Source organism: Hevea brasiliensis, chromosome 17 (assembly GCF_030052815.1).
Source record: "Hevea brasiliensis isolate MT/VB/25A 57/8 chromosome 17, ASM3005281v1, whole genome shotgun sequence".
In the NCBI taxonomy this organism is placed as follows: Eukaryota; Viridiplantae; Streptophyta; class Magnoliopsida; order Malpighiales; family Euphorbiaceae; genus Hevea; species Hevea brasiliensis.
This window is the reverse complement of record NC_079509.1, coordinates 615,792-641,145: the sequence shown is the minus strand read 5'-3', so window position 1 is coordinate 641,145 and position 25,354 is coordinate 615,792. Positions and strand designations below refer to the sequence as shown.

At 29.8% G+C, this 25,354-nt stretch overlaps 1 protein-coding gene and 1 pseudogene across 1 annotated transcript; both read right to left on the bottom strand.

The window, feature by feature from the left end:
* Positions 1-1,854: 1,854 nt before the first annotated feature.
* On the bottom strand, positions 1,855-3,937 carry LOC131175496 (cytochrome P450 726A27-like; annotated as a pseudogene).
* A 12,003-nt stretch (positions 3,938-15,940) lies between these two features.
* LOC110665957 (cytochrome P450 726A27) lies at positions 15,941-18,024 on the bottom strand. Its single transcript, XM_021826290.2, has 2 exons — positions 17,091-18,024; positions 15,941-16,813 (listed from the first exon to the last, which is right to left on the bottom strand). Exons 1-2 carry the CDS (start codon positions 17,982-17,984, stop codon positions 16,181-16,183), a joined length of 1,527 nt encoding a protein of 508 aa, XP_021681982.2. The 5' UTR covers positions 17,985-18,024; the 3' UTR covers positions 15,941-16,180.
* Between the last annotated feature and the right edge of the window lie 7,330 nt (positions 18,025-25,354).

The window sequence follows — 25,354 nt, the reverse complement described above, 5'->3', positions numbered from 1 at the left end:
CTTGATTTATGATCTATTTAATTATGATCTGCTTAATTAATTAATAAAATACCTGATAATACTTAATTATAATATAATTAATCATAATAAATTGATTTATGATCTAATTGATTATAATTTAATTGATTAATTAATAAAATATTCGATAGTATTTGATTATGATCGATTGATTATAGTTACTTAATTAATGATCTAATCGATTAGGCGATCTAATTTTTACAAGAGGGAAAAAAAGAAAAATATTACGTTGTCTGCAAAACCAAACCAAACATATCAAAAAATTCATAAATAAAAATTAAACCAAACCGATTTTTTACAAAAACCTAATCGAATTTTTGAATTAATTTGATTCAATTGATTATTTCGATTTAAATTTAATAATGCTCACTCTCATCTAATTGATTAATTAATTATGACATAATTAATTATAATTACTTGATATATAAGGCAATTGATTATGATATATTTTATTAATTGATAAATATTCAATAGTACTTGATTATGATGTAATTAATCATAGTTATTTGATTTATGATCTAACTGATTGTGATATACTTAATTAATTGATAAAATAACATATAATACATGATTAAAATGTAATTAATTTATGATCTACTTGATTAATTGATAAAATATCCGATTATATTTGATTATGATCTAATTGATTATAGTACTTAATTTATGATCTACTTGATTAATTAATAAAATAGTCAATAGTACTTGATTATGATCTAATTGATCATAGTTACTTGTTTGATATCTAATTGATTAATTGATCTAATTATTAATAGTTACTTGATTAATTTATCCGATTGATTATGTTGTAATTGAGTATAAGTACTTGATTTATAATCTAATTGATTAATAGTTACTTGATTAATTGATCTAATTGTTAATAGTTACTTGATTAATTAATCTAATTGATCATAATTACTTGATTTATGATCTAATTGGTTCACTGGTTACTCATCCGATTCGGATGGGTCAACTCTAGTTTGCTAAATAAATGGATTAAAGCTTGAACTAAACTAGCTATTGGCCTAGTTCTCAATTAAGTCAGTTCGATTAGTCCAATTCAGTTCAATTGTAACACAATCGTATAAATCAATTGTGATTGGTTGGATTTTTGGTGTGGTCAGACATGATTAATTGAATTTTTGGTGGGCTATGATTAGTTAAGATATTAGTGAGAGCTATAGATTAGTTGAAAATTTGGTGAGATATGATTGGTTAAAAGATTAGTGATAGCTGATTGGTCAAAGAAGAGGAGAATTATAATTGGTTAGATTTTGGAGATAAATAACTTTGGTGGGAAATCAAATTAATTTGGTGCCTAAATAACTTAAGGATAAAGTGGATATTTCATTTAATTTATACAACTTTTGTAAGATTTTTTTTGTTTTTACACCAAGCATTTTCCTATATATATATATATATATATATATATATATATATATATATTGAGCCTGTTGACTTGATTTCTACATCACATATTGGCCTGTTTCTTTGATTACTATAAAATTTTTAGTAGGAGATCGAAGAATGAAGATTAGAACCTGACTTAGTTAGGTGATTAATATATTTTAATAACTATATCAAATTAGACTAAAGTGAAACATAATTGATATGTAAAAATAAGGACGAAACCTTGTATAATAAATAAAGCACATAAAAATATTGTTTAGACGATACAATATATATTATTGATAAGTGAATCTCATATATTTATATTTTAAATTCATAATTGATCGAGTCTAGGTAAAAATTTTTAGATTTTTTCAGTAACACGGGAGACGTTAATGGAGCAAGTTTGCACATACTAAAATACTTGAAGTTAGTGATCAAAGAAAGCCATGAGATAAGATTATATCCTCCTCTTGCATTGATTTCAAGTGTGTACCGAGAGAGCTGAACTTAACGGGTATGATTTTTATCCTAAGCCTAGACTACTTATCAACACATCGGAGATTAGAAGAGGTCCTGCTATTTCATGGATTGATCCTCAAAGATTTCTTCATCTGTACTAATTTTGAACTTGTTCCATTTGGTGGTGGAAAGAGAATGTGTTCTGGTAAAATCATGGCTGTCAGTAAACTAATTAAAAATTCTTGTGATGGGCTGAGGACGGAATGGAATAGGAATCAACTTAAGATCTACTCCTCTTTTGATTGCACCACCAAAACCTTCACTCATGTCGAGATTTTCTGGGGTTATTCCATCAGGAAGTTTCCAGTCAAAATGATACAGCAGTTGTGCAAGGACAAGCTCTAAATTAACAAGACCTAATGTCATGCCAGGGCATATCCTCTTTCCTGCACCAAATGGAATGAATTCAAAATTAGACCCTTAAAATCAATGGAACTATCGATGAATCTTTCAGGAAGGAACTTGTCAGCTTCAATCCAGATATTGGGATCTCTTCCAATTGCCCATATATGAACAAAGACCTTAGTTTTGGGATTAATGTCATATCCATAGATCTTAGTCTTTTCCCTACATTGTCTCGGAATCATTGCAACTGGAGGATGTAGTCTCAAGGTTTCTTTGACAACTAACTTGAGATATTTTAATTCGTGAAGGTCTGCTTCATCCACTTTTCCTTTTTTACCAAAAACATGTCTCACTTCTTCTTGTGCTTTTTTCATTGCTGTTTGATTCTTCATCAACTCTGCCATTGCCCATTCCGTAGTTCTTGAGGAAGTGTCACTTCCAGCAGCAAACACATCCTGCAGCTCAATATACAAAAATCTTTGGTGAAACGAGTCATCAATGTCGTATTAATTATAAAAACTGAATAAAATATTTGAAATTTTAATTTGCAACTAACCATGAAATATACAGCAAAGTGAATAGCCCCAGCAATATGGAAAGTGAATGAAACAATTGAAAACCATGTAACTTATTATAATTTAAGATATATCTATCAAAATTCATCAATATGGAGAAGCTAGCAAAGCATTAAATTAAGGTTTTGCATGAAGAAAGAGATATATATATACTCACCAAAATGGTTCCTTTGATGCAGTCGTTGGTTAATGGGACTTCCAGGTTTCCATTTTCCTGAAGATTCAAAAGAACATCTAGAAGATTATCAGCTTCGCTCAGATCCCTGTTCTTGGATACCGCCTTGCTGGCCCTGTGCTCTTTTATAATTTCTTCGAGAATCTGGTCTAATTCTCGATGCCAAATCTCGAATCTAGACTTATCCCCAGTGATGTACTTAAGAAATTTGAAGGAAGGGAACATATCAGCCAGACTGAAACCTGCCGATGCCTCAATTAAGTCGTCCATAATTCTCAAGAGAGCATCTTGGCTTTTGCATTTCTTACCAATGGAGGTTCTTGCGATCACGGTATTGCTTAAAGCAAAAAGCAAATGAGTAAGGTTCACTGGTGTTTCAACCTTTGAATGAAGGAACCCGACAAAATTTAATACCTCTTCTTCCCTGACTGCTTTGAAGGATTGCACACGTTTGGCACTAAGAAGCTCCAATGTGCAAATTTTTCTTAGTTGTCTCCATTGATCTCCATAAACTCCAACTAAAATGTCATTACCATTATAAGCCACCATTTTTGTTGCGAGGACAAGGGGTCTATTAGCGAACTGCACATCTTGGATTTTCATCACTTCTTTGGCTGCTTCTGGCGAAGAAATAACCAGTGCAGGAACTTGACCGAGTTGAATACCCATGACAGGTCCATAAATTCTAGTCAAGTCTCTTAGGCGGTGATGGGGTAGAGCAGAGCCAGCTAGCTGGTGAAGGTTACCAAAGAGAGGTAACTGCCAAGGTCCTGGAGGAGGGGTGTAGTCGTTGTATTTCTTCCATATCCTGAACACCAGGAAGATGAAAAGGAGGAAGCTTACAAGCACTGGGAAAGAGAGGATTTGTTGGTCCATATTTTGGCACACGATTGGTGTCGGAGTTGAACAACACTGCCAACTTTAGTTCCATTTTATACTGGTTGCGGAGCAGTTTAATGCGGTGGTTTGTTTTTCACATAATTTTTTTTTATATTTAATAATAATAATAATAATAATAATTTTCAACTCAAAATTATGCTATTATTAAACTAATGTGCAAACAAAGGGTAGGGTAATTAATAACAGAATGATATGAGTAGGCATGTGAAACCTTGTATATTCTTAACCCGAATGCGTATGATTTGTAAGCAATAAACACACGTTTCCATAAATTAGTATTTGGTGATACGATTCAGCTATTGTCCGCACACTAATTTTGACCTGATTATATGCAATGAACATAAAATTTGACTTCTTTTAATGAATGCACTAAGGTCATTATTTTATTTTCATTGCATATCATCATGTCAAAATTAGTATGCTCATGCCTGGCAATATTAATTTATGGATTTACTGCTTATAAATATCCCATGCATTCGGGATTTTTTGCAGTACAATTCATATATATATATATATATATATATATATATATATATATATATATATATATATATATATATATTTATTTATTTATTTATTTATTTATTTATTTATTTATTTTCAATGAGCTGATGTTTCCTGACCTGGGAAGGAATGTGAATAAATCTTGGAATACTCTCTATGTATCGGGAAGGGATTAACAAAAGTACGCTGTAAGAGGGGTTAATGGTTTGTTACTTTCTTAAAAATTCAGAACAATCAAATTAGATTAAAGGTATGTTAACCATTAAGTAGTTAAAGGTTAACCTTTTTATATCAATTCAAACACATCCCAAAGTTAAATTTCCAGAGGGGATCTTCTTTATTTGAATGAGCTGATGTTTCCTCACTAATGAAGCAAAGAAAATGTGAATAAAAAAAAAAATTTCACTTATATGTATATTTTATTTTACTAGTTTTAATTCAAACATATGTTGCATGTTTATACTCTGTCACGACCCGATCCCACAGGCCGAACTGGGGATAGGTGTGAGCATTTACTCCTCTAGCTATGCAGAGATGGTTGAAACACTTTATTCTATAAACTCTTCGTATGCTATGGATCACGTTTTACTGCTCTCTTACTCTACTGTAATTTCCTAGCTATCATTATTTCGTGACGAAACTCTTACCTTTATTACTCATTGACCTTTGTTTAACATCTTTAGTACTCTCTTTGCTTCCTCTGCACTTTGATATGATATCTTGCAACACTAGCCTTTGTTCCCCTTTATTACCAATCTCTGTGGTGCAAGAATGTGACTCATATTGTCTGCTTTACAACATCTCATGAAACACCCTTTTGAAATAACTACTTTTGCATGCACCTTACCCAAGATCATTGCTAATTCTGTTGGCCATTGAAGCTTTAGCTAGATCCTCCCATACTAAAATATTTGTACCTTCTTAATTCCATGATACTGCGAGCTTCTAACTTGCTTTGTGTCAATAAAGAGTTTCTTGTAACAATTCCTACCTATCTTAGGTATTTAGTTGTGTAAAGCCCCACCCAAATGTCAAATGTTACTTACATCATCCATTGACATCGGGGAGTGAACTGATCTCTCCTCTAACACAATAAAAGTTTATGTATTTTCGAGCCACCCAGTAAACACTACTTATCATAGCCTACTCCTTTCCTGAAAAGAGAGTTCCTTGACTTCTGCTTGAAACTCCTTACTATCTGACATGCTTTCAGACACATTGATGCTTAAATTGAGACTCCATTATTCCTTTAGTCTAACATCTCACCATAACTAATTTTAAACATCTCTTAGTGTGTCCCTAGCATACTTATTCCCTTCTTATTCTCATCATTGTATACAACTCTACCAAGCTTTTCTCCTATCCTTTGGATCTTATCTACTTCCTTTTCTCGTTTCTGCTATTATTGATATCTTTCCAACCTATTGTACTTATTCTTTAGCCTTTGTCCTATCTCACCCTTATACCTTTTCCTTAAAGGATGTCCATCCCATCATCAACTTTAACCTTCTTTTTATTTCGTTGTCCCATCTTGATTACTAGTTTCATGACTTCTAAAATTTTAACCTTACGATTGGCTCCTACCAAAGACATCCTTCACATTATGTAACACTTATAATTAACCATAGAAAATTCTTTTTATATCTTCTTTCCCAACTTGACCATCAAAACATTATCATTCCCTACTACCCTTTGTAGGATATTGCTCTGTTAGTAGTATACCCTAGAGCATATCATTTAGTATGTATCTTGTACATGTTTTTATTAATAAAAGGCATTTTCACTTTTCCATTTACATAATATATTTATGTGTAATAGAAAAGGTCCATTGATATTTTGTTAGAAATTCTATTCTTAAGTTGTTAAGAATATGAGTAACAGTATTTCTAGTACAAAGTATCATAAATAGGTTCACAATCGAGGATACTTCACAATAAGGACTTGACTTATCCAAAAAGATTGTATTCATGTTTGTTCCCAAGTTATTTATATGAGATATAAATAAGATAGAATGGTGAGTCTCATGCCAAATGACAAACATGATAGGCACTTATACATGATAAGTAGGTCGAACCAGTGACACTTATGATAAGCACATGGAGTTTACTCTTGTCAATGTATTATCATAAATCATATCAGTGCATATAATCTTTAGACTTGAGATAGAACATTTATATTGTATATAGGTGGTTTGAGTTTGATACTGCTTTCATACTTGTACTGTGTATGGGTATAAGGGCATGTGTTGGCTCCTACTAGTTATATATGGAGGTAGGCATTGATCAAGATGGAATCTGTTCCTCTAAGTAAATAGGGATAAAATCCTATGTTCATTTAATTGTTCTTGTTGTTTTAAGTTCCTGGCCAGGACAAATAGATTTAATCAGAAAAGAGTTTCTGATGAGAAAATCTTTTAATCAAGAACTAAAATTAAAAGAGAACATAATATTCATAGCAAATGGGGTTTGACATAAACCATGACTCCAGCTTGAGTTGGGATTTTGTAACAGAGAGATTCTAGTGCATGGTAACATATGATTATAGGTTCATTTACGGTAAACATTATTACTGATTGGGTGAGCATGGCATGCTATGCTAGGTGTTAACCATGGTCTATAAGGTGCATAAAATGGTTTAGAGAAATCATTTATGGTAAGAAAGAATTCTAATGATATTAAGAGTTGATATCATATCTCATTGCCAATTAGTGATGAGCCTAGTAAGTCACACACATACACAAGTAATCATCAAATTAAATATGATTTAATTAATTAATTAAAGAGTTTAATTGATTAATTAAATAGGTTTAGTTTGCAATTAGATTGCAAAGTCCCTAGCATGACTTGAAACCAAATCTAGATTATTGGATATATAGTATAAGTTAAATTTATATTTAAAGCGTTTAAATATGAATTTAATTAATGAGAAATTAATTAATAAAGATTAATTAATTGATTTATATTTGATATAAATTGATTAGAAGAAGAGAAATAATTATTTTGGGTTGAGAACTCAAAATTAAGATACAGGAACATTGTGGTCATTGCACAGGGTGACATGTGGCACCATGAGATGGTGCCACATGGCACTACACATAAGCTTGCCAAATGTCTTCTAATCATGTAAGATGATTAAAATTAAAATTAAATATAGGTTTGACAGTTGGCACAATCTGATTGGGTCAATTAAACCTAGAGCTAATCAGAATGTGACATATGGCAAGGGTTTTAAGTGGTGACCTAGCTATATAAGTGTAAGGATGAAAAAACAAAATACAACCAGTTACTGCCTCCCTTTGTGCTGCCTTTGTGCCGCCACCCTTGAGGTTGCCATTCTCTCTTTTTCTTCATCTCTCATCAATTCCAAGAGATTAGCAAATAATCTCTTGAATTAAAAATACTAGAAATTATTTCTAGTATCCTGTTTACATCTTTAATCTCTTAAAAGGCAAAACTTAATTTTCTAATTAATAGAAAAAGCTTCAGAAGCTGTTATAGGGCTGCCATAGGTGATCTTGGTGTGGACAAGCTAGAGGGACAACATCTAGTGTCCTAAAGACACATCCCAAAGGTGCCAAACACATCTGCAAAGGCATCAAGAGATTAGTGCACTTGTTCTTGATCTAATCTAGGGTTCTAAAATTAATCTGATTAATTCTAAAATCTTAAATGGAAAATACAGATCCAAAAACATTTTGAAAGAGTTTAAATATGTTGTTTGTCATTGAAATCAAATAGATAAAAATAAATCTTGCATGATGCATGTGACCCTAGGTGAAAATTTTTTGAATTCAATGATATAAACTTATGTTTTTCATGCTTCCGCTCCTTCAATTGGTATCAGAGCCACTATATTTGCCATTTAGATTATTCAATATGAGATTTAATTGTGTGATTTGATCAAAAGTTGGTCAATTCATTGCTGGTCGGAATGAACAAGGTGGCGGCATGGTAGAGTGCACCATGGGTGCGCATGGTTTGGCTCCTCCCATGGTGTGCGCAAAGTTTGGCTTTTTAATTTGCAATTGTTGTATGATCTAAAAGCTCATCCTATGTCTAATTAAATTGTTTAATTAGAGTTTTAATCACACAATTAAATTTTGATTCAAATCAGAATTTTAAAAATTGTTTGAATGTGATTCAAATCTGGATTTTAAAAGTTGTTTGAATGTGATTCAAATATGAATTTTTAAAGTTGTTTGAATCATATTCAAATCTGAATTTTTAAAGTTGTTTGAATAATATTCAGATCTGAATTTTTAAAAATTGTTTGAATGTGATTCAAATCTGATTTTTAAAAATTATTTAAATGTGATTCAAATCTGAATTTTTAAATTTGCTTGAATGTGATTCAAATCTGAATTTTTAAATTTGTTTGAACATATTCAAATATGGATTTTTAAGTTTAATATGAGATATTCAATTTAATTTAAGTATGTATGTTTTATTTAATTGTTAAATAGTGATATGCATGATGGATGATCATGGACTATAAAAGACCAATGTGATTGGATTTATTTCTTTTATGTTTCTTTGGGATTGTAAATTAATTAATTTTTTTTAATTTATTTTGGGCATTTATTATTAAGGTTGTAATAATTTTGGGTTGTAATTTCATTTATTTAAGTTCTTGTAAATTCGCCTTGGTATGCTAAGGATTACTATGTAATTGGATTGCAAGAAGATCAAAATGGTCAAGAGCATTGGTGGGACCAGTGGGAAGAATTCAAGATCAAGTGTTGATTATGTACTCCTTCAGCAACTCTTATAAAATGAATGAATGAAATGCACCTAGAAATGCCCTGATTCAATTCTTGGTGGCTCAGAATTGAATCCCTTAGAAAATCCATGATCATACCATATTTACTGTTTATCCATGAATGCATGAGATGTATGTGAATGTATGCAAGTATATGGTATATGCATGCTAAATGGATAATGTGCAAAGTGAGACCTTAATAGTAATTAGGATGACCATAAAATCTTCCAAACAAATGATTAAGTTGGAAATGCTATAATTAAAGTAATTATAACGTGGGCCCTCTATTAAGGCAATTATTTTAAGAAATTTTAAATACTTGCATAAGATGCAATTAATTTAAGAGATTTTCTTAAGAATAATTGTTAAGCATGAGATGTTGTAAATATGTAAATGGTTTGGTGGCCAATATTGGATGTACCTGAGGACATTAAATTTATTTGCATAATTACTGGCTTAATGGGATCAACTTAACTAATGCAAAATAAGTCAATAATGGATGTACCTGAGATTTTGAGCATTAGTGGCTAGGTAAAGGATTGAACCTCACATGAGATGTGATGGGCAAGGAGTTGCTCACTTATAGTTTATTATAATTCTAATAATGGATGTACCTGAGGATGATCAATAGAATTATAAGAATTCAATCACCCACTAGAAATCCATCCAACTAGGATTTCCGTTTTCTACTTTAAAAGTGTAGGATTCGCTAAAAGACTCAAACTTATTACAATTTTTGTTTAACTTAATAAATGTATTAAATCTGTTAATAAGTTTGTTGTGAATTAAAGGTTAAGAAAATAACGTAATAAAGGAAAATAGTTGAATGTTCAACAGTTTGACTCTTAAAAGAAAAGAAGTGTTGCATTGATCAAAGACTCAAAACTTCCAACTTTGAAAAATGTGGCTAAAAAATTAAAATAAAAATAAAATAAGAAGAAATTAAAGATTTTTCTTAGTGTCAATGTCTATGCAACTTTTTCTCTAAGTTCAAAAGATTAATTGAATAGAAATTTGATTACAATGACTAATAAAAATACACTGATTTCGACTTTATTTTGCTAATGTAATCAAAAGTTAAAATATTTTTTAGGAAGAGTTCAAATAAATTATAATATAATACTGAACATGAGCAAAATAATTGAATTGAAAAACTTATCGTATATTATTATTATTATTATTATTATTATTATTATTATTATTATTATTATTATTATTATTATTATTATTATTATCAACCTATGAATAAAAGACTCAAACTTATTGCAATTTTTGTTTAACTTAATAAATGTACTAAATCTGTTAATAAGTTTGTTGTGAATTAAAGGTTAAGAAAATAACATAATAAAGGAAAATAGTTGAATGTTCAACAGTTTGACTCTTAAAAGAAAAGAAGTGTTGCATTGATCAAAGACTCAAAACTTCCATCTTTGAAAAATATGGCTAAAAAATTAAAATAAAAATAAAATAAGAAGAAATTAAAGATTTTTCTTAATGTCAATGTCTATGCAACTTTTTCTCTAAGTTCCAAAGATTAATTGAATAGAAATTCGATTACAATGACTAATAAAAACACACCGATTTCGACTTTATTTTGTTAATGTAATCAAAAGCTAAAATATTTTTAGGAAGAGTTCAAATAAATTATAATATAATACTGAACATGAGCAAAATAATTGAATAGAAAACTTATCGTATATTATTATTATTATTATTATTATTATTATTATTATTATTATTATTATTATTATTATTATTATTATTATTATTATTATTATTATTATTATTATCGACCTATGAATAAAAGACTCAAACTTATTGCAATTTTTGTTTAACTTAATAAATGTACTAAATCTGTTAATAAGTTTGTTGTGAATTAAAGGTTAAGAAAATAACGTAATAAAGGAAAATAGTTGAATGTTCAACAGTTTGACTCTTAAAAGAAAAGAAGTGTTGCATTGATCAAAGACTCAAAACTTCCAACTTTGAAAAGTATGGTTAAAAAATTAAAATAAAAATAAAATAAGAAGAAATTAAAGATTTTTCTTAATGTCAATGTCTATGCAACTTTTTCTCTAAGTTCAAAAGATTAATTGAATAGAAATTCGATTACAATGACTAATAAAAAGACACTGATTTCGACTTTATTTTGCTAATGTAATCAAAAGTTAAAATATTTTTTAGGAAGAGTTCAAATAAATTATAACATAATACTGAACATGAGCAAAATAATTGAATAGAAAAAGTTATCGTTTATTATTATTATTATTATTATTATTATTATTATTATTATTATTATTATTATTATTATTATTATTATTATTATTATTATTATTATTATTATTATTATTATCGACTTATGAGTAAAAGACTCAAACTTATTGCAATTTTTGTTTAACTTAATAAATGTACTAAATCTGTTAATAAGTTTGTTGTGAATTAAATGTTAAGAAAATAACGTAATAAAGGAAAATAGTTGAATGTTCAACAGTTTGACTCTTAAAAGAAAAGAAGTGTTGCATTGATCAAAGACTCAAAACTTCCAACTTTGAAAAGTATGGTTAAAAAATTAAAATAAAAATAAAATAAGAAGAAATTAAAGATTTTTCTTAATGTCAATGTCTATGCAACTTTTTCTCTAAGTTCAAAAGATTGATTGAATGGAAATTCGATTACAATGACTAATAAAAAGACACTGATTTCGACTTTATTTTGCTAATGTAATCAAAAGTTAAAATATTTTTTAGGAAGAGTTCAAATAAATTATAATATAATACTGAACATGAGCAAAATAATTGAATAGAAAAACTTATCGTATATTACTATTATTATTATTATTATTATTATTATTATTATTATTATTATTATTATTATTATTATTATTATTATTATTATTATCGACCTATGAGTAAAAGAGTCAAACTTATTGCAATTTTTGTTTAACTTAATAAATGTAATAAATCTGTTAATAAGTTTGTTGTGAATTAAATGTTAAGAAAATAACGTAATAAAGGAAAATAGTTGAATGTTCAACAGTTTGACTCTTAAAAGAAAAGAAGTGTTGCATTGATCAAAGACTCATAACTTCCAACTTTGAAAAGTATGGTTAAAAAATTAAAATAAAAATAAAATAAGAAGAAATTAAAGATTTTTCTTAATGTCAATGTCTATGCAACTTTTTCTCTAAGTTCAAAAGATTAATTGAATGGAAATTCGATTACAATGACTAATAAAAACACACTGATTTCGACTTTATTTTGCTAATGTAATCAAAAATTAAAATATTTTTTAGGAAGAGTTCACATAAATTATAATATAATACTGAACATGAGCAAAATAATTAAATAGAAAAACTTATCGTATATTATTATTATTATTTTTATTTTTTTTTTATTTTTTTTTTTAATTTTTATTATCATCGACCTATGAATAAAAGACTCAAACTTATTACAATTTTTGTTTAACTTAATAAATGTGCTAAATCTGTTAATAAGTTTGTTGTAAATTAAAGGTTAAGAAAATAACGTAATAAAGGAAAATAGTTGAATGTTCAATAGTATGACTCTTAAAAGAAAAGAAGTGTTGCATTGATCAAAGACTCAAAACTTTCAACTTTGAAAAATATGGTTAAAAAATTAAAATAAAAATAAAATAAGAAGAAATTAAAGATTTTTCTTAGTGTCAATGTCTATGCAACTTTTCTCTCAGTTCAAAAGATTAATTGAATAGAAATTCAATTGCAATGACTAATAAAAACACACTGATTTCGACTTGATTTTGCTAATGTAATTAAAAGTTAAAATATTTTTTAGGAAGAGTTCAAATAAATTATAATATAATACTGAACATGAGCAAAATAATTGAATAGAAAAACTTATCTTATATTATTATTATTATTATTATTATTATTATTATTATTATTATTATTATTATTATTATTATTATTATTATTATTATTATTATCTTATAATACTCACCCTTATTTAATTGATCATGTTATAATTGATCATGGTTGATTTATGCACTAATTGAATACCATCTATTTGATAATTGATAAAATACTTGATAGTACTTAATCTAATTGTTAATAGTTGTTTGATTAATCATCTCATTGATTATGATGTAATTGATCATATTTTCTTTATTTATGATCTAATTAATTGTGAAATACTTGATTAATCGATAAAATATCTGATAATACTTAATTATGATGTAATATATTATAATTAATTGATTTGGATCTAATTGATTGTGATCTACTTGATTACTTAATAAAACACCCGATAGTACTTTATTATAATCTAACTAATGATAATTAATCAATTTAAAATGTAATTGATTAATCTTTACTTGATTAATTGATCTAATTGATTATGGTGTAATTAATCATAATTACTTAATTTATGATCTAATTGATTAATAGTTACTTGATTAATTGATCTAATTATTAACAATTACTTGGTTAATCGATCTAGTTGATTATAATATAATTTAACATAGTTACTTGATTTATGATCTAATTGATTAGGCGGTCGGATTTTCACAAGAGGGAGGAAAAAAGGGAAAAAATTATTATGTTATCTTTAAAACCGAACTAAATAAACAAAAAAATTCAAAACTAAAAATTGAACCGAATTGAATTTCAACAAAAATATAACTGAATTTCTAAATTAATTCGATTCGATCAGTCAGTTATTTTAGTCTGAACCAAATAATGCTCATCCTTAATTAATTAATTATGATATAATTAATCATAGTTACTTGATTTATGATCTAATTAATTGTGATCTACTTGATTAATTGATAAAATACCCATTAATACTTGATTATGATCTAATTGTTAATAATTATTTGATTAATCAATCTAATTGATTATTATATAATTGATTATAGTTACTTGATTTATGATCTATTTAATTATGATCTGCTTAATTAATTAATAAAATACCTGATAATACTTAATTATAATATAATTAATCATAATAAATTGATTTATGATCTAATTGATTATAATTTAATTGATTAATTAATAAAATATTCGATAGTATTTGATTATGATCTGATTGATTATAGTTACTTAATTTATGATCTAATCGATTAGGCGATCTAATTTTTACAAGAGGGAAAAAAAGAAAAATATTACGTTGTCTGCAAAACCAAACCAAACATATCAAAAAATTCATAAATAAAAATTAAACCAAACCGATTTTTTACAAAAACCTAATCGAATTTTTGAATTAATTTGATTCAATTGATTATTTCGATTTAAATTTAATAATGCTCACTCTCATCTAATTGATTAATTAATTATGACATAATTAATTATAATTACTTGATATATAAGGCAATTGATTATGATATATTTTATTAATTGATAAATATTCAATAGTACTTGATTATGATGTAATTAATCATAGTTATTTGATTTATGATCTAACTGATTGTGATATACTTAATTAATTGATAAAATAACATATAATACATGATTAAAATGTAATTAATTTATGATCTACTTGATTAATTGATAAAATATCCGATTATATTTGATTATGATCTAATTGATTATAGTACTTAATTTATGATCTACTTGATTAATTAATAAAATAGTCAATAGTACTTGATTATGATCTAATTGATCATAGTTACTTGTTTGATATCTAATTGATTAATTGATCTAATTATTAATAGTTACTTGATTAATTTATCCGATTGATTATGTTGTAATTGAGTATAAGTACTTGATTTATAATCTAATTGATTAATAGTTACTTGATTAATTGATCTAATTGTTAATAGTTACTTGATTAATTAATCTAATTGATCATAATTACTTGATTTATGATCTAATTGGTTCATCGTTACTCATCCGATTCGGATGGGTCAACTCTAGTTTGCTAAATAAATGGATTAAAGCTTGAACTAAACTAGCTATTGGCCTAGTTCTCAATTAAGTCGATTCGATTAGTCCAATTCGGTTCAATTGTAACACAATCGTATAAATCAATTGTGATTGGATGGATTTTTGGTGTGGTCAGACATGATTAATTGAATTTTTGGTGGGCTATGATTAGTTAAGATATTAGTGAGAGCTATAGATTAGTTGAAAATTTGGTGAGATATGATTGGTTAAAAGATTAGTGATAGCTGATTGGTCAAAGAAGAGGAGAATTATAATTGGTTAGATTTTGGAGATAAATAACTTTGGTGGGAAATCAAATTAATTTGGTGCCTAAATAACTTAAGGATAAAGTGGATATTTCATTTAATTTATACAACTTTTGTAAGATTTTTTTTGTTTTTACACCAAGCATTTTCCTATATATATATATATATATATATATATATATATATATATATATATATTGAGCCTGTTGACTTGATTTCTACATCACATATGGGCCCGTTTCTTTGATTACTATAAAATTTTTTAGTAGGAGATCGAAGAATGAAGATTAGAACCTGACTTAGTTAGGTGATTAATATATTTTTAATAACTATATCAAATTAGACTAAAGTGAAACATAATTGATATGTAAAAATAAGGACGAAACCTTGTATAATAAATAAAGCACATAAAAATATTGTTTAGACGATACAATATATATTATTGATAAGTGAATCTCATATATTTATATTTTAAATTCATAATTGATCGAGTCTAGGTAAAAATTTTTAGATTTTTTCAGTAACACGGAGACGTTAATGGAGCAAGTTTGCACATACTAAAATACTTGAAGTTAGTGATCAAAGAAAGCCATGAGATAAGATTATATCCTCCTCTTGCATTGATTTCAAGTGTGTACCGAGAGAGCTGAACTTAACGGGTATGATTTTTATCCTAAGCCTAGACTACTTATCAACACATCGGAGATTAGAAGAGGTCCTGCTATTTCATGGATTGATCCTCAAAGATTTCTTCATCTGTACTAATTTTGAACTTGTTCCATTTGGTGGTGGAAAGAGAATGTGTTCTGGTAAAATCATGGCTGTCAGTAAACTAATTAAAAATTCTTGTGATGGGCTGAGGACGGAATGGAATAGGAATCAACTTAAGATCTACTCCTCTTTTGATTGCACCACCAAAACCTTCACTCATGTCGAGATTTTCTGGGGTTATTCCATCAGGAAGTTTCCAGTCAAAATGATACAGCAGTTGTGCAAGGACAAGCTCTAAATTAACAAGACCTAATGTCATGCCAGGGCATATCCTCTTTCCTGCACCAAATGGAATGAATTCAAAATTAGACCCCTTAAAATCAATGGAACTATCGATGAATCTTTCAGGAAGGAACTTGTCAGCTTCAATCCAGATATTGGGATCTCTTCCAATTGCCCATATATGAACAAAGACCTTAGTTTTGGGATTAATGTCATATCCATAGATCTTAGTCTTTTCCCTACATTGTCTCGGAATCATTGCAACTGGAGGATGTAGTCTCAAGGTTTCTTTGACAACTAACTTGAGATATTTTAATTCGTGAAGGTCTGCTTCATCCACTTTTCCTTTTTTACCAAAAACATGTCTCACTTCTTCTTGTGCTTTTTTCATTGCTGTTTGATTCTTCATCAACTCTGCCATTGCCCATTCCGTAGTTCTTGAGGAAGTGTCACTTCCAGCAGCAAACACATCCTGCAGCTCAATATACAAAAATCTTTGGTGAAACGAGTCATCAATGTCGTATTAATTATAAAAACTGAATAAAATATTTGAAATTTTAATTTGCAACTAACCATGAAATATACAGCAAAGTGAATAGCCCCAGCAATATGGAAAGTGAATGAAACAATTGAAAACCATGTAACTTATTATAATTTAAGATATATCTATCAAAATTCATCAATATGGAGAAGCTAGCAAAGCATTAAATTAAGGTTTTGCATGAAGAAAGAGATATATATATACTCACCAAAATGGTTCCTTTGATGCAGTCGTTGGTTAATGGGACTTCCAGGTTTCCATTTTCCTGAAGATTCAAAAGAACATCTAGAAGATTATCAGCTTCGCTCAGATCCCTGTTCTTGGATACCGCCTTGCTGGCCCTGTGCTCTTTTATAATTTCTTCGAGAATCTGGTCTAATTCTCGATGCCAAATCTCGAATCTAGACTTATCCCCAGTGATGTACTTAAGAAATTTGAAGGAAGGGAACATATCAGCCAGACTGAAACCTGCCGATGCCTCAATTAAGTCGTCCATAATTCTCAAGAGAGCATCTTGGCTTTTGCATTTCTTACCAATGGAGGTTCTTGCGATCACGGTATTGCTTAAAGCAAAAAGCAAATGAGTAAGGTTCACTGGTGTTTCAACCTTTGAATGAAGGAACCCGACAAAATTTAATACCTCTTCTTCCCTGACTGCTTTGAAGGATTGCACACGTTTGGCACTAAGAAGCTCCAATGTGCAAATTTTTCTTAGTTGTCTCCATTGATCTCCATAAACTCCAACTAAAATGTCATTACCATTATAAGCCACCATTTTTGTTGCGAGGACAAGGGGTCTATTAGCGAACTGCACATCTTGGATTTTCATCACTTCTTTGGCTGCTTCTGGCGAAGAAATAACCAGTGCAGGAACTTGACCGAGTTGAATACCCATGACAGGTCCATAAATTCTAGTCAAGTCTCTTAGGCGGTGATGGGGTAGAGCAGAGCCAGCTAGCTGGTGAAGGTTACCAAAGAGAGGTAACTGCCAAGGTCCTGGAGGAGGGGTGTAGTCGTTGTATTTCTTCCATATCCTGAACACCAGGAAGATGAAAAGGAGGAAGCTTACAAGCACTGGGAAAGAGAGGATTTGTTGGTCCATATTTTGGCACACGATTGGTGTCGGAGTTGAACAACACTGCCAACTTTAGTTCCATTTTATACTGGTTGCGGAGCAGTTTAATGCGGTGGTTTGTTTTTCACATAATTTTTTTTTATATTTAATAATAATAATAATAATAATAATTTTCAACTCAAAATTATGCTATTATTAAACTAATGTGCAAACAAAGGGTAGGGTAATTAATAACAGAATGATATGAGTAGGCATGTGAAACCTTGTATATTCTTAACCCGAATGCGTATGATTTGTAAGCAATAAACACACGTTTCCATAAATTAGTATTTGGTGATACGATTCAGCTATTGTCCGCACACTAATTTTGACCTGATTATATGCAATGAACATAAAATTTGACTTCTTTTAATGAATGCACTAAGGTCATTATTTTATTTTCATTGCATATCATCATGTCAAAATTAGTATGCTCATGCCTGGCAATATTAATTTATGGATTTACTGCTTATAAATATCCCATGCATTCGGGATTTTTATATATATATATATATATATATATATATATATATATATATATATTTATTTATTTATTTATTTATTTATTTATTTTCAATGAGCTGATGTTTCCTGACCTGGGAAGGAATGTGAATAAATCTTGGAATACTCTCTATGTATCGGGAAGGGATTAACAAAAGTACGCTGTAAGAGGGGTTAATGGTTTGTTACTTTCTTAAAAATTCAGAACAATCAAATTAGATTAAAGGTATGTTAACCATTAAGTAGTTAAAGGTTAACCTTTTTATATCAATTCAAACACATCCCAAAGTTAAATTTCCAGAGGGGATCTTCTTTATTTGAATGAGCTGATGTTTCCTCACTAATGAAGCAAAGAAAATGTGAATAAAAAAAAAAAAATTCACTTATATGTATATTTTATTTTACTAGTTTTAATTCAAACATATGTTGCATGTTTATACTCTGTCACGACCCGATCCCACAGGCCGAACTGGCATTAGTACCTGAGCCAGCATAAAGCCCCCGAGGCCCAGTAAGCCTTACTGTTCCCCAAATCCATAATTAGGGCCAAATCAATCCGATAACTATTAGAAACTAAAGTTAGGGGAGCCCAACTCAACCCTGATACCACTATTTACAACCAATTTAAATATCATAAAAGTTTTTTGTTTATTAAAAACACAAAAACTTAAATTTACATAGTATCTGACAAGATTATTACTGCTGCTAGCACATGCGGAGTTCTAGATTACAATTTTGAAAAATAATAATAATACAAATAAATAACTGATAATAAACCTGCGAGGAAGGAAGCAAGTTATTCTGAAAAGGAACTCCTTTTGTAGCCTAGAAAAATAGGGTGAACAGGAGTGAGCGTTCGACTTATAGAGTAAGATATTGATTATACATACAATTTCTATAACTATCTAGTACTAATTTCCTAGCTATCATTATCATTTCGTGACGAAACTCTTACCTTTATTACTCATTGACCTTTGTCTAACATCTTTAGTACTCTCTTTGCTTCCTCTGCACTTTGATATGATATCTTGCAACACTAGCCTTTGTTCCCCTTTATTACCAATCTCTGTGGTGCAAGGATGTGACTCATATTGTCTGCTTTACAACATCTCATGAAACACCCTTTTGAAATAACTACTTTTGCATGCACTTTACCCAAGATCATTGCTAATTCTATTGGCCATTGAAGCTTTAGCTAGATCCTCCCATACTAAAATATTTGTACCTTCTTAATTCCATGATACTGTGAGCTTCTAACTTACTTTGTGTCAATAAAGAGTTTCTTGTAACAATTCCTACCTATCTTAGGTATTTAGTTGTGTAAAGCCCCACCCAGATGTCACATGTTACTTACATCATCCATTGACATCGAAGAGTGAACTGATCTCTCCTCTAACACAATAAAAGTTTATGCATTTTCAAGCCACCCAGTCAACACTACTTATCATAGCCTACTCCTTTTCTGAAAAGAGAGTTCCTTGACTTCTGCTTGAAACTCCTTACTATCTGACATGCTTTCAGACACATTGATGCTTAAATTGAGACTCCATTATTCCTTTAGTCTAACATCTCACCATAACTTATTTTAAACATCTCTTAGTGTGTCCTTAGCATACTTATTCCCTTCTTATTCTCATCATTGTATACAACTCTACCAAGATTTTCTCCTATCCTTTGGATCTTATCTACTTCCTTTTCTCGTTTCTGCTATTATTGATATCTTTCCAACCTATTGTATTTATTCTTTAGCCTTTGTCCTATCTCACCCTTATACCTTTTCCTTCAAGGATGTCCATCCCATCATCAACTTTAACCTTCTTTTTATTTCGTTGTCCCATCTTGATTACTAGTTTCATTACTTCTAAAATTTTAACCTTACGATTGGCTCCTACCAGCACATCCTTCACATTATGTAACACTTATAATTAACCATAGAAAATTCTTTTTATATCTTCTTTCCCAACTTGACCATCAAAACATTATCATTCCCTACTACCCTTTGTAGGATATTGCTCTGTTAGTAGTATGCCCTAAAACATATCATTTAGTATGTATCTTGTACATGTTTTCATTAATAAAAAGCATTTTCACTTTTCCATTTACATAATATATTTATGTGTAATAGAAAAGGTCCATTGATATTTTGTTAGAAATTCTATTCTTAAGTTGTTAAGAATATGAGTAACAGTATTTCTAGTACAAAGTATCATAAATAGGTTCACAATCGAGGGATACTTCACAATAAGGACATGACTTATCCAGAAAGATTGTATTCATGTTTGTTCCCAAGTTATTTATATGAGATATAAGTAAGATGGAATGGTGAGTCTCATGCCATATGACAAACATGATAGGCACTTATACATAATAAGTAGGTCGAACCAGTGACACTTATGACAAGCACATGGAGTTTACTCTTGTCAATGTATTGTCATAAATCATATCAGTGCATATAATCTTTAAACCTGAGATAGCACAGTTATCTTGTATATAGGTGGTTTGAGTTTGATACTGCTTTCATACTTGTACTGTGTATGGGTATAAGGGCATGTGTTGGCTCCTACTAGTTATATATGGAGGTAGGCGTTAATCAAGATGGAATCTGTTCCTCTAAGTAAATAGGGATAAAATCCTATGTTCATTTAATTGTTCTTGTTGTTTTAAGTTCCTAGCCAGGACAAATAGATTTAATCAGAAAAGAGTTTCTGATGAGAAAATCTTTTAATCAAGATCTAGAATTAAAAGAGAACATAATATTTATAGCAAATGGGGTTTGACATAAACCATGACTCCAGCTTGAGTTGGGATTTTGTAATAGAGAGATTCTAGTGCATGGTAACATATGATTATAGGTTCATTTACGGTAAACATTATTACTGATTGGGTGGCCATGGCATGCTATGCTAGGTGTTAACCATGGTCTATAAGGTGCATAAAATGGTTTAGAGAAATCATTTATGGTAAGAAAGAATTCTGATGATATTAAGAGTTGATATCATATCTCATTGCCAATTAGTGATGAGCCTAGTAAGTCACACACATACACAAGTAATCATCAAATTAAATATGATTTAATTAATTAATTAAAGAGTTTAATTTATTAATTAAATAGGTTTGGTTTGCAATTAGATTGCAAAGTCCCTAGCATGACTTGAAATCAAATATAGATTATTGGATGTATAGTATAAGTTAAATTTATATTTAAAGCGTTTAAATATGAATTTAATTAATGAGAAATTAATTAATAAAGATTAATTAATTGATTTATATTTGATATAAATTGATTAGAAGAAGAGAAATAATTATTTTGGGTTGAGAACTCAAAATTAAGACACAGGAACATTTTGCTCTTTTCACAGGGTGACATGTAGCACCATGAGATGGTGACACATGGCACTACACATAAGCTTACCAAATGTCTTCTAATCATGTAAGATGATTAAAATTAAAATTAAATATAGGTTTGACACTTGGCACAATGTGATTGGGTCAATTAAACCTAGAGCTAATCAGAAGGTGACATGTGGCAAGGGTTTTAAGTGGTGACCTAGCTATATAAGTGTAAGGATGAAAGAACAAAATACAACCAGCTACTGCCTCCCTTTGTGCCACCTCCCTTTGTGCCGCCACCCTTGAGGCTGTCATTCTCTCTTCTTCTTCATCTCTCATCAATTCCAAGAGATTGGCAAACAATCTCTTGAATTAAAAATACTAGAAATTATTTCTAGTGTCCTGTTTACATCTTTAATCTCTTAAAAGGTAAAACTTGATTTTCTAATTAATAGAAAAGGCTTCAGAAACTGTTATAGGGCTGCCATAGGTGATCTTGGTGTGGACGAGCTAGAGGGACAACATCTGGTGTCCTAAAGACACATCTCAAAGGTGCTAAACACACTGCAGTGCATCAAGAGATTAGTGCACTTGTTCTTGATCTAATCTAGAATTCTAAAATTAATCTGATTAATTCTAAAATCTTAAATGGAAAATACAGATCCAAAAACATTTTGAAAGATTTTTAATATGTTGTTTATCATTGAAATCAAATAGATAAAAATAAATCTTGCATGATGCATGTGACCCTAGGTGAAAATTTTTTGAATTCAATGATATAAACTTGTGTTTTTCATGCTTCGCCTCCTTCAATTGGCATCAGAGCCACTATATTTGCCATTTAGATTATTCAATATGAGATTTGATTGTGTGATTTGATCAAAAGTTGGTCAATTCATTGCTGGTTGGAATGAACAAGGTGGCGGCATGGTGGAGTGCACCATGGGTGCGCATGGTTTGGCTCCTCCCATGGTGTGTGCAAGGTTTGGCTTTTTAATTTGCAATTGTTGTATGATCTAAAAGCTCATCCTATGTCTAATTAAATTGTTTAATTAGAGTTTTAATCAAACAATTAAATTTTGATTCAAATCAGAATTTTAAAAATTGTTTGAATGTGATTCAAATCTGAATTTTAAAAGTTGTTTGAATGTGATTCAAATCTGAATTTTAAAAGTTGTTTGAATCATATTCAAATCTGAATTTTTAAAGTTGTTTGAATAATATTCAAATGTGAATTTTTAAAAAATGTTTGAATGTGATTCAAATCTGATTTTTAAAAATTATTTAAATGTGATTCAAATCTGAATTTTTAAATTTGTTTGAATGTGATTCAAATCTGAATTTTTAAATTTGTTTGAACATATTCAAATCTGGATTTTTAAGTTTAATATGAGATATTCAATTTAATTTAAGTATGTATGTTTTATTTAATTGTTAAATAGTGATATGCATGATGGATGATCATGGACTATAAAAGACCAATGTGATTGGATTTATTTCTTTTATGTTTCTTTGGGATTGTAAATTAATTAATTTATTTTAATTTATTTGGGCATTTATTATTAAGGTTGTAATAATTTTGGGTTGTAATTTCATTTATTTAAGTTCTTGTAAATTCGCCTTGGTATGCTAAGGATTACTATGTAATTGGATTGCAAGAAGATCAAAGAGGTCAAGAGCATTGGTAGGACCAGTGGGAGGAATTCAAGATCAAGTGTTGATTATGTACTCCTTCAGCAACTCTTGTAAAATGAATGAATGAAATGCACCTAGAAATGCCCTGATTCAATTCTTGGTGGCTCAGAATTGAATCCCTTAGAAAGTCCATGATCATACCATATTTATTGTTTATCCATGAATGCATGAGATGTATGTGAATGTATGCAAGTATATGGTATATGCATACTAAATGGATAATGTGCAAAGTGAGACCTTAATAGTAATTAGGATGACCATAAAATCTTCCAAACAAATGATTAAGTTGGAAATGCTATAATTAAAGTAATTATAATGTGGGCCCTCTATTAAGGCAATTATTTTAAGAAATTTTAAATACTTGCATAAGATGCAATTAATTTAAGAGATTTTCTTAAGAATAATTGTTAAGCATGAGATGTTGTAAGTATGTGAATGGTTTGGTGGCCAATATTGGATGTACCTGAGGACATTAAAATTATTTGCATAATTACTGGCTTAATGGGATCAACTTAACTAATGCAAGATAAGTCAATAATGGATGTACCTGAGATTTTGAGCATTAGGGGCTAGGTAAAGGATTGAACCTCACATGAGATGTGATGGGTAAGGAGTTGATCACTTATAGTTTATTGTAATTCCAATAATGGATGTACCTGAGGATGATCAATAGAATTATAAGAATTCAATCACCTACTAGAAATCCATCCAACTAGGATTTCTGTTTTCTACTTTGGAAGTGTAGGATTCGCTAAGTTAGTGGGAAGACCAATTTGATTAAAAGACCATAATCATTTTGGTTAATTACATGATACATTTACTAATTAATCTTGTTATTTTCTGTAGTTAATTTTCTGATAATAATGAGCACAGAACAACCACCACCATCTAATATCCTTGCAAGCATACTTGATCGCAATAGGTTGACAGGACCTAATCTGTCTGATTGGCTAAGAAATTTAAAACTTGTCCTGAACCTTGAACATATAGGATATGTTCTAGACTTAAATGTTCCTGGTCCTTTACCTCCAAAGGCTACCCAAGAGGAACATAAAACTTTGGACAAGTGGAAGGAGTATGATATGAGAGCTAAGTGTTACATGCTTACTTCCATGAGTAATGAGTTACAGAAGCAGCATGAGAACATGCAGAGTGCGAGTGAGATCCTCCTTCACCTACAAAAGTTGTATGGTGAGCACAGCAGGAATGCTAGGTATGAGATATCTAGGCAGCAGTTCCGTATGAGGATGTTTGAGGGACAGAATGTTGGGGATCATGTCCACAAGATGATTCGGCTAATTGAGTAGCTGGAACATCTTAACTTTAACATGGATTTCCAACTGCAGACGGATTTAATCCTTCAGTCCCTTCCTGAGCCTTTTGGGAATTTTGTGACAAATTTCCATATGACTTAACAGGAATGCACCTTGGCTGGTTTACTCAACATGCTGGTTATTGCCTAAAAGAATATGCCGGGCAATAAAGGAAAAGAGGTAGCTTTGATTGCATCTTCTTCTGCTGGAAAGTCCAACAAGAAGAAGAGCAATAAGAAAAAGAAACCTCAGATTCCTAGTCCTTCCAAGAAAATAGCTAAACAGAAAGGGAAGACTAAAGCTGATGGAGGCAAAGGAAAGTGTTTCCACTGCCAGAAGGATGGGCACTGGAAGAGGAACTGCCTTGAGTATCTTGCTTCTCTGAGGGACAAAAAGGATAGACCTTCGGAAGGTATGTCCATATCTTGTTATTTAGATTCTGATGATACTCATAGTTCACCTACAGCTTGGGTTTTAGATACTGGTGCCAGTTCTCACATTTCTTATGATATGCAGAAA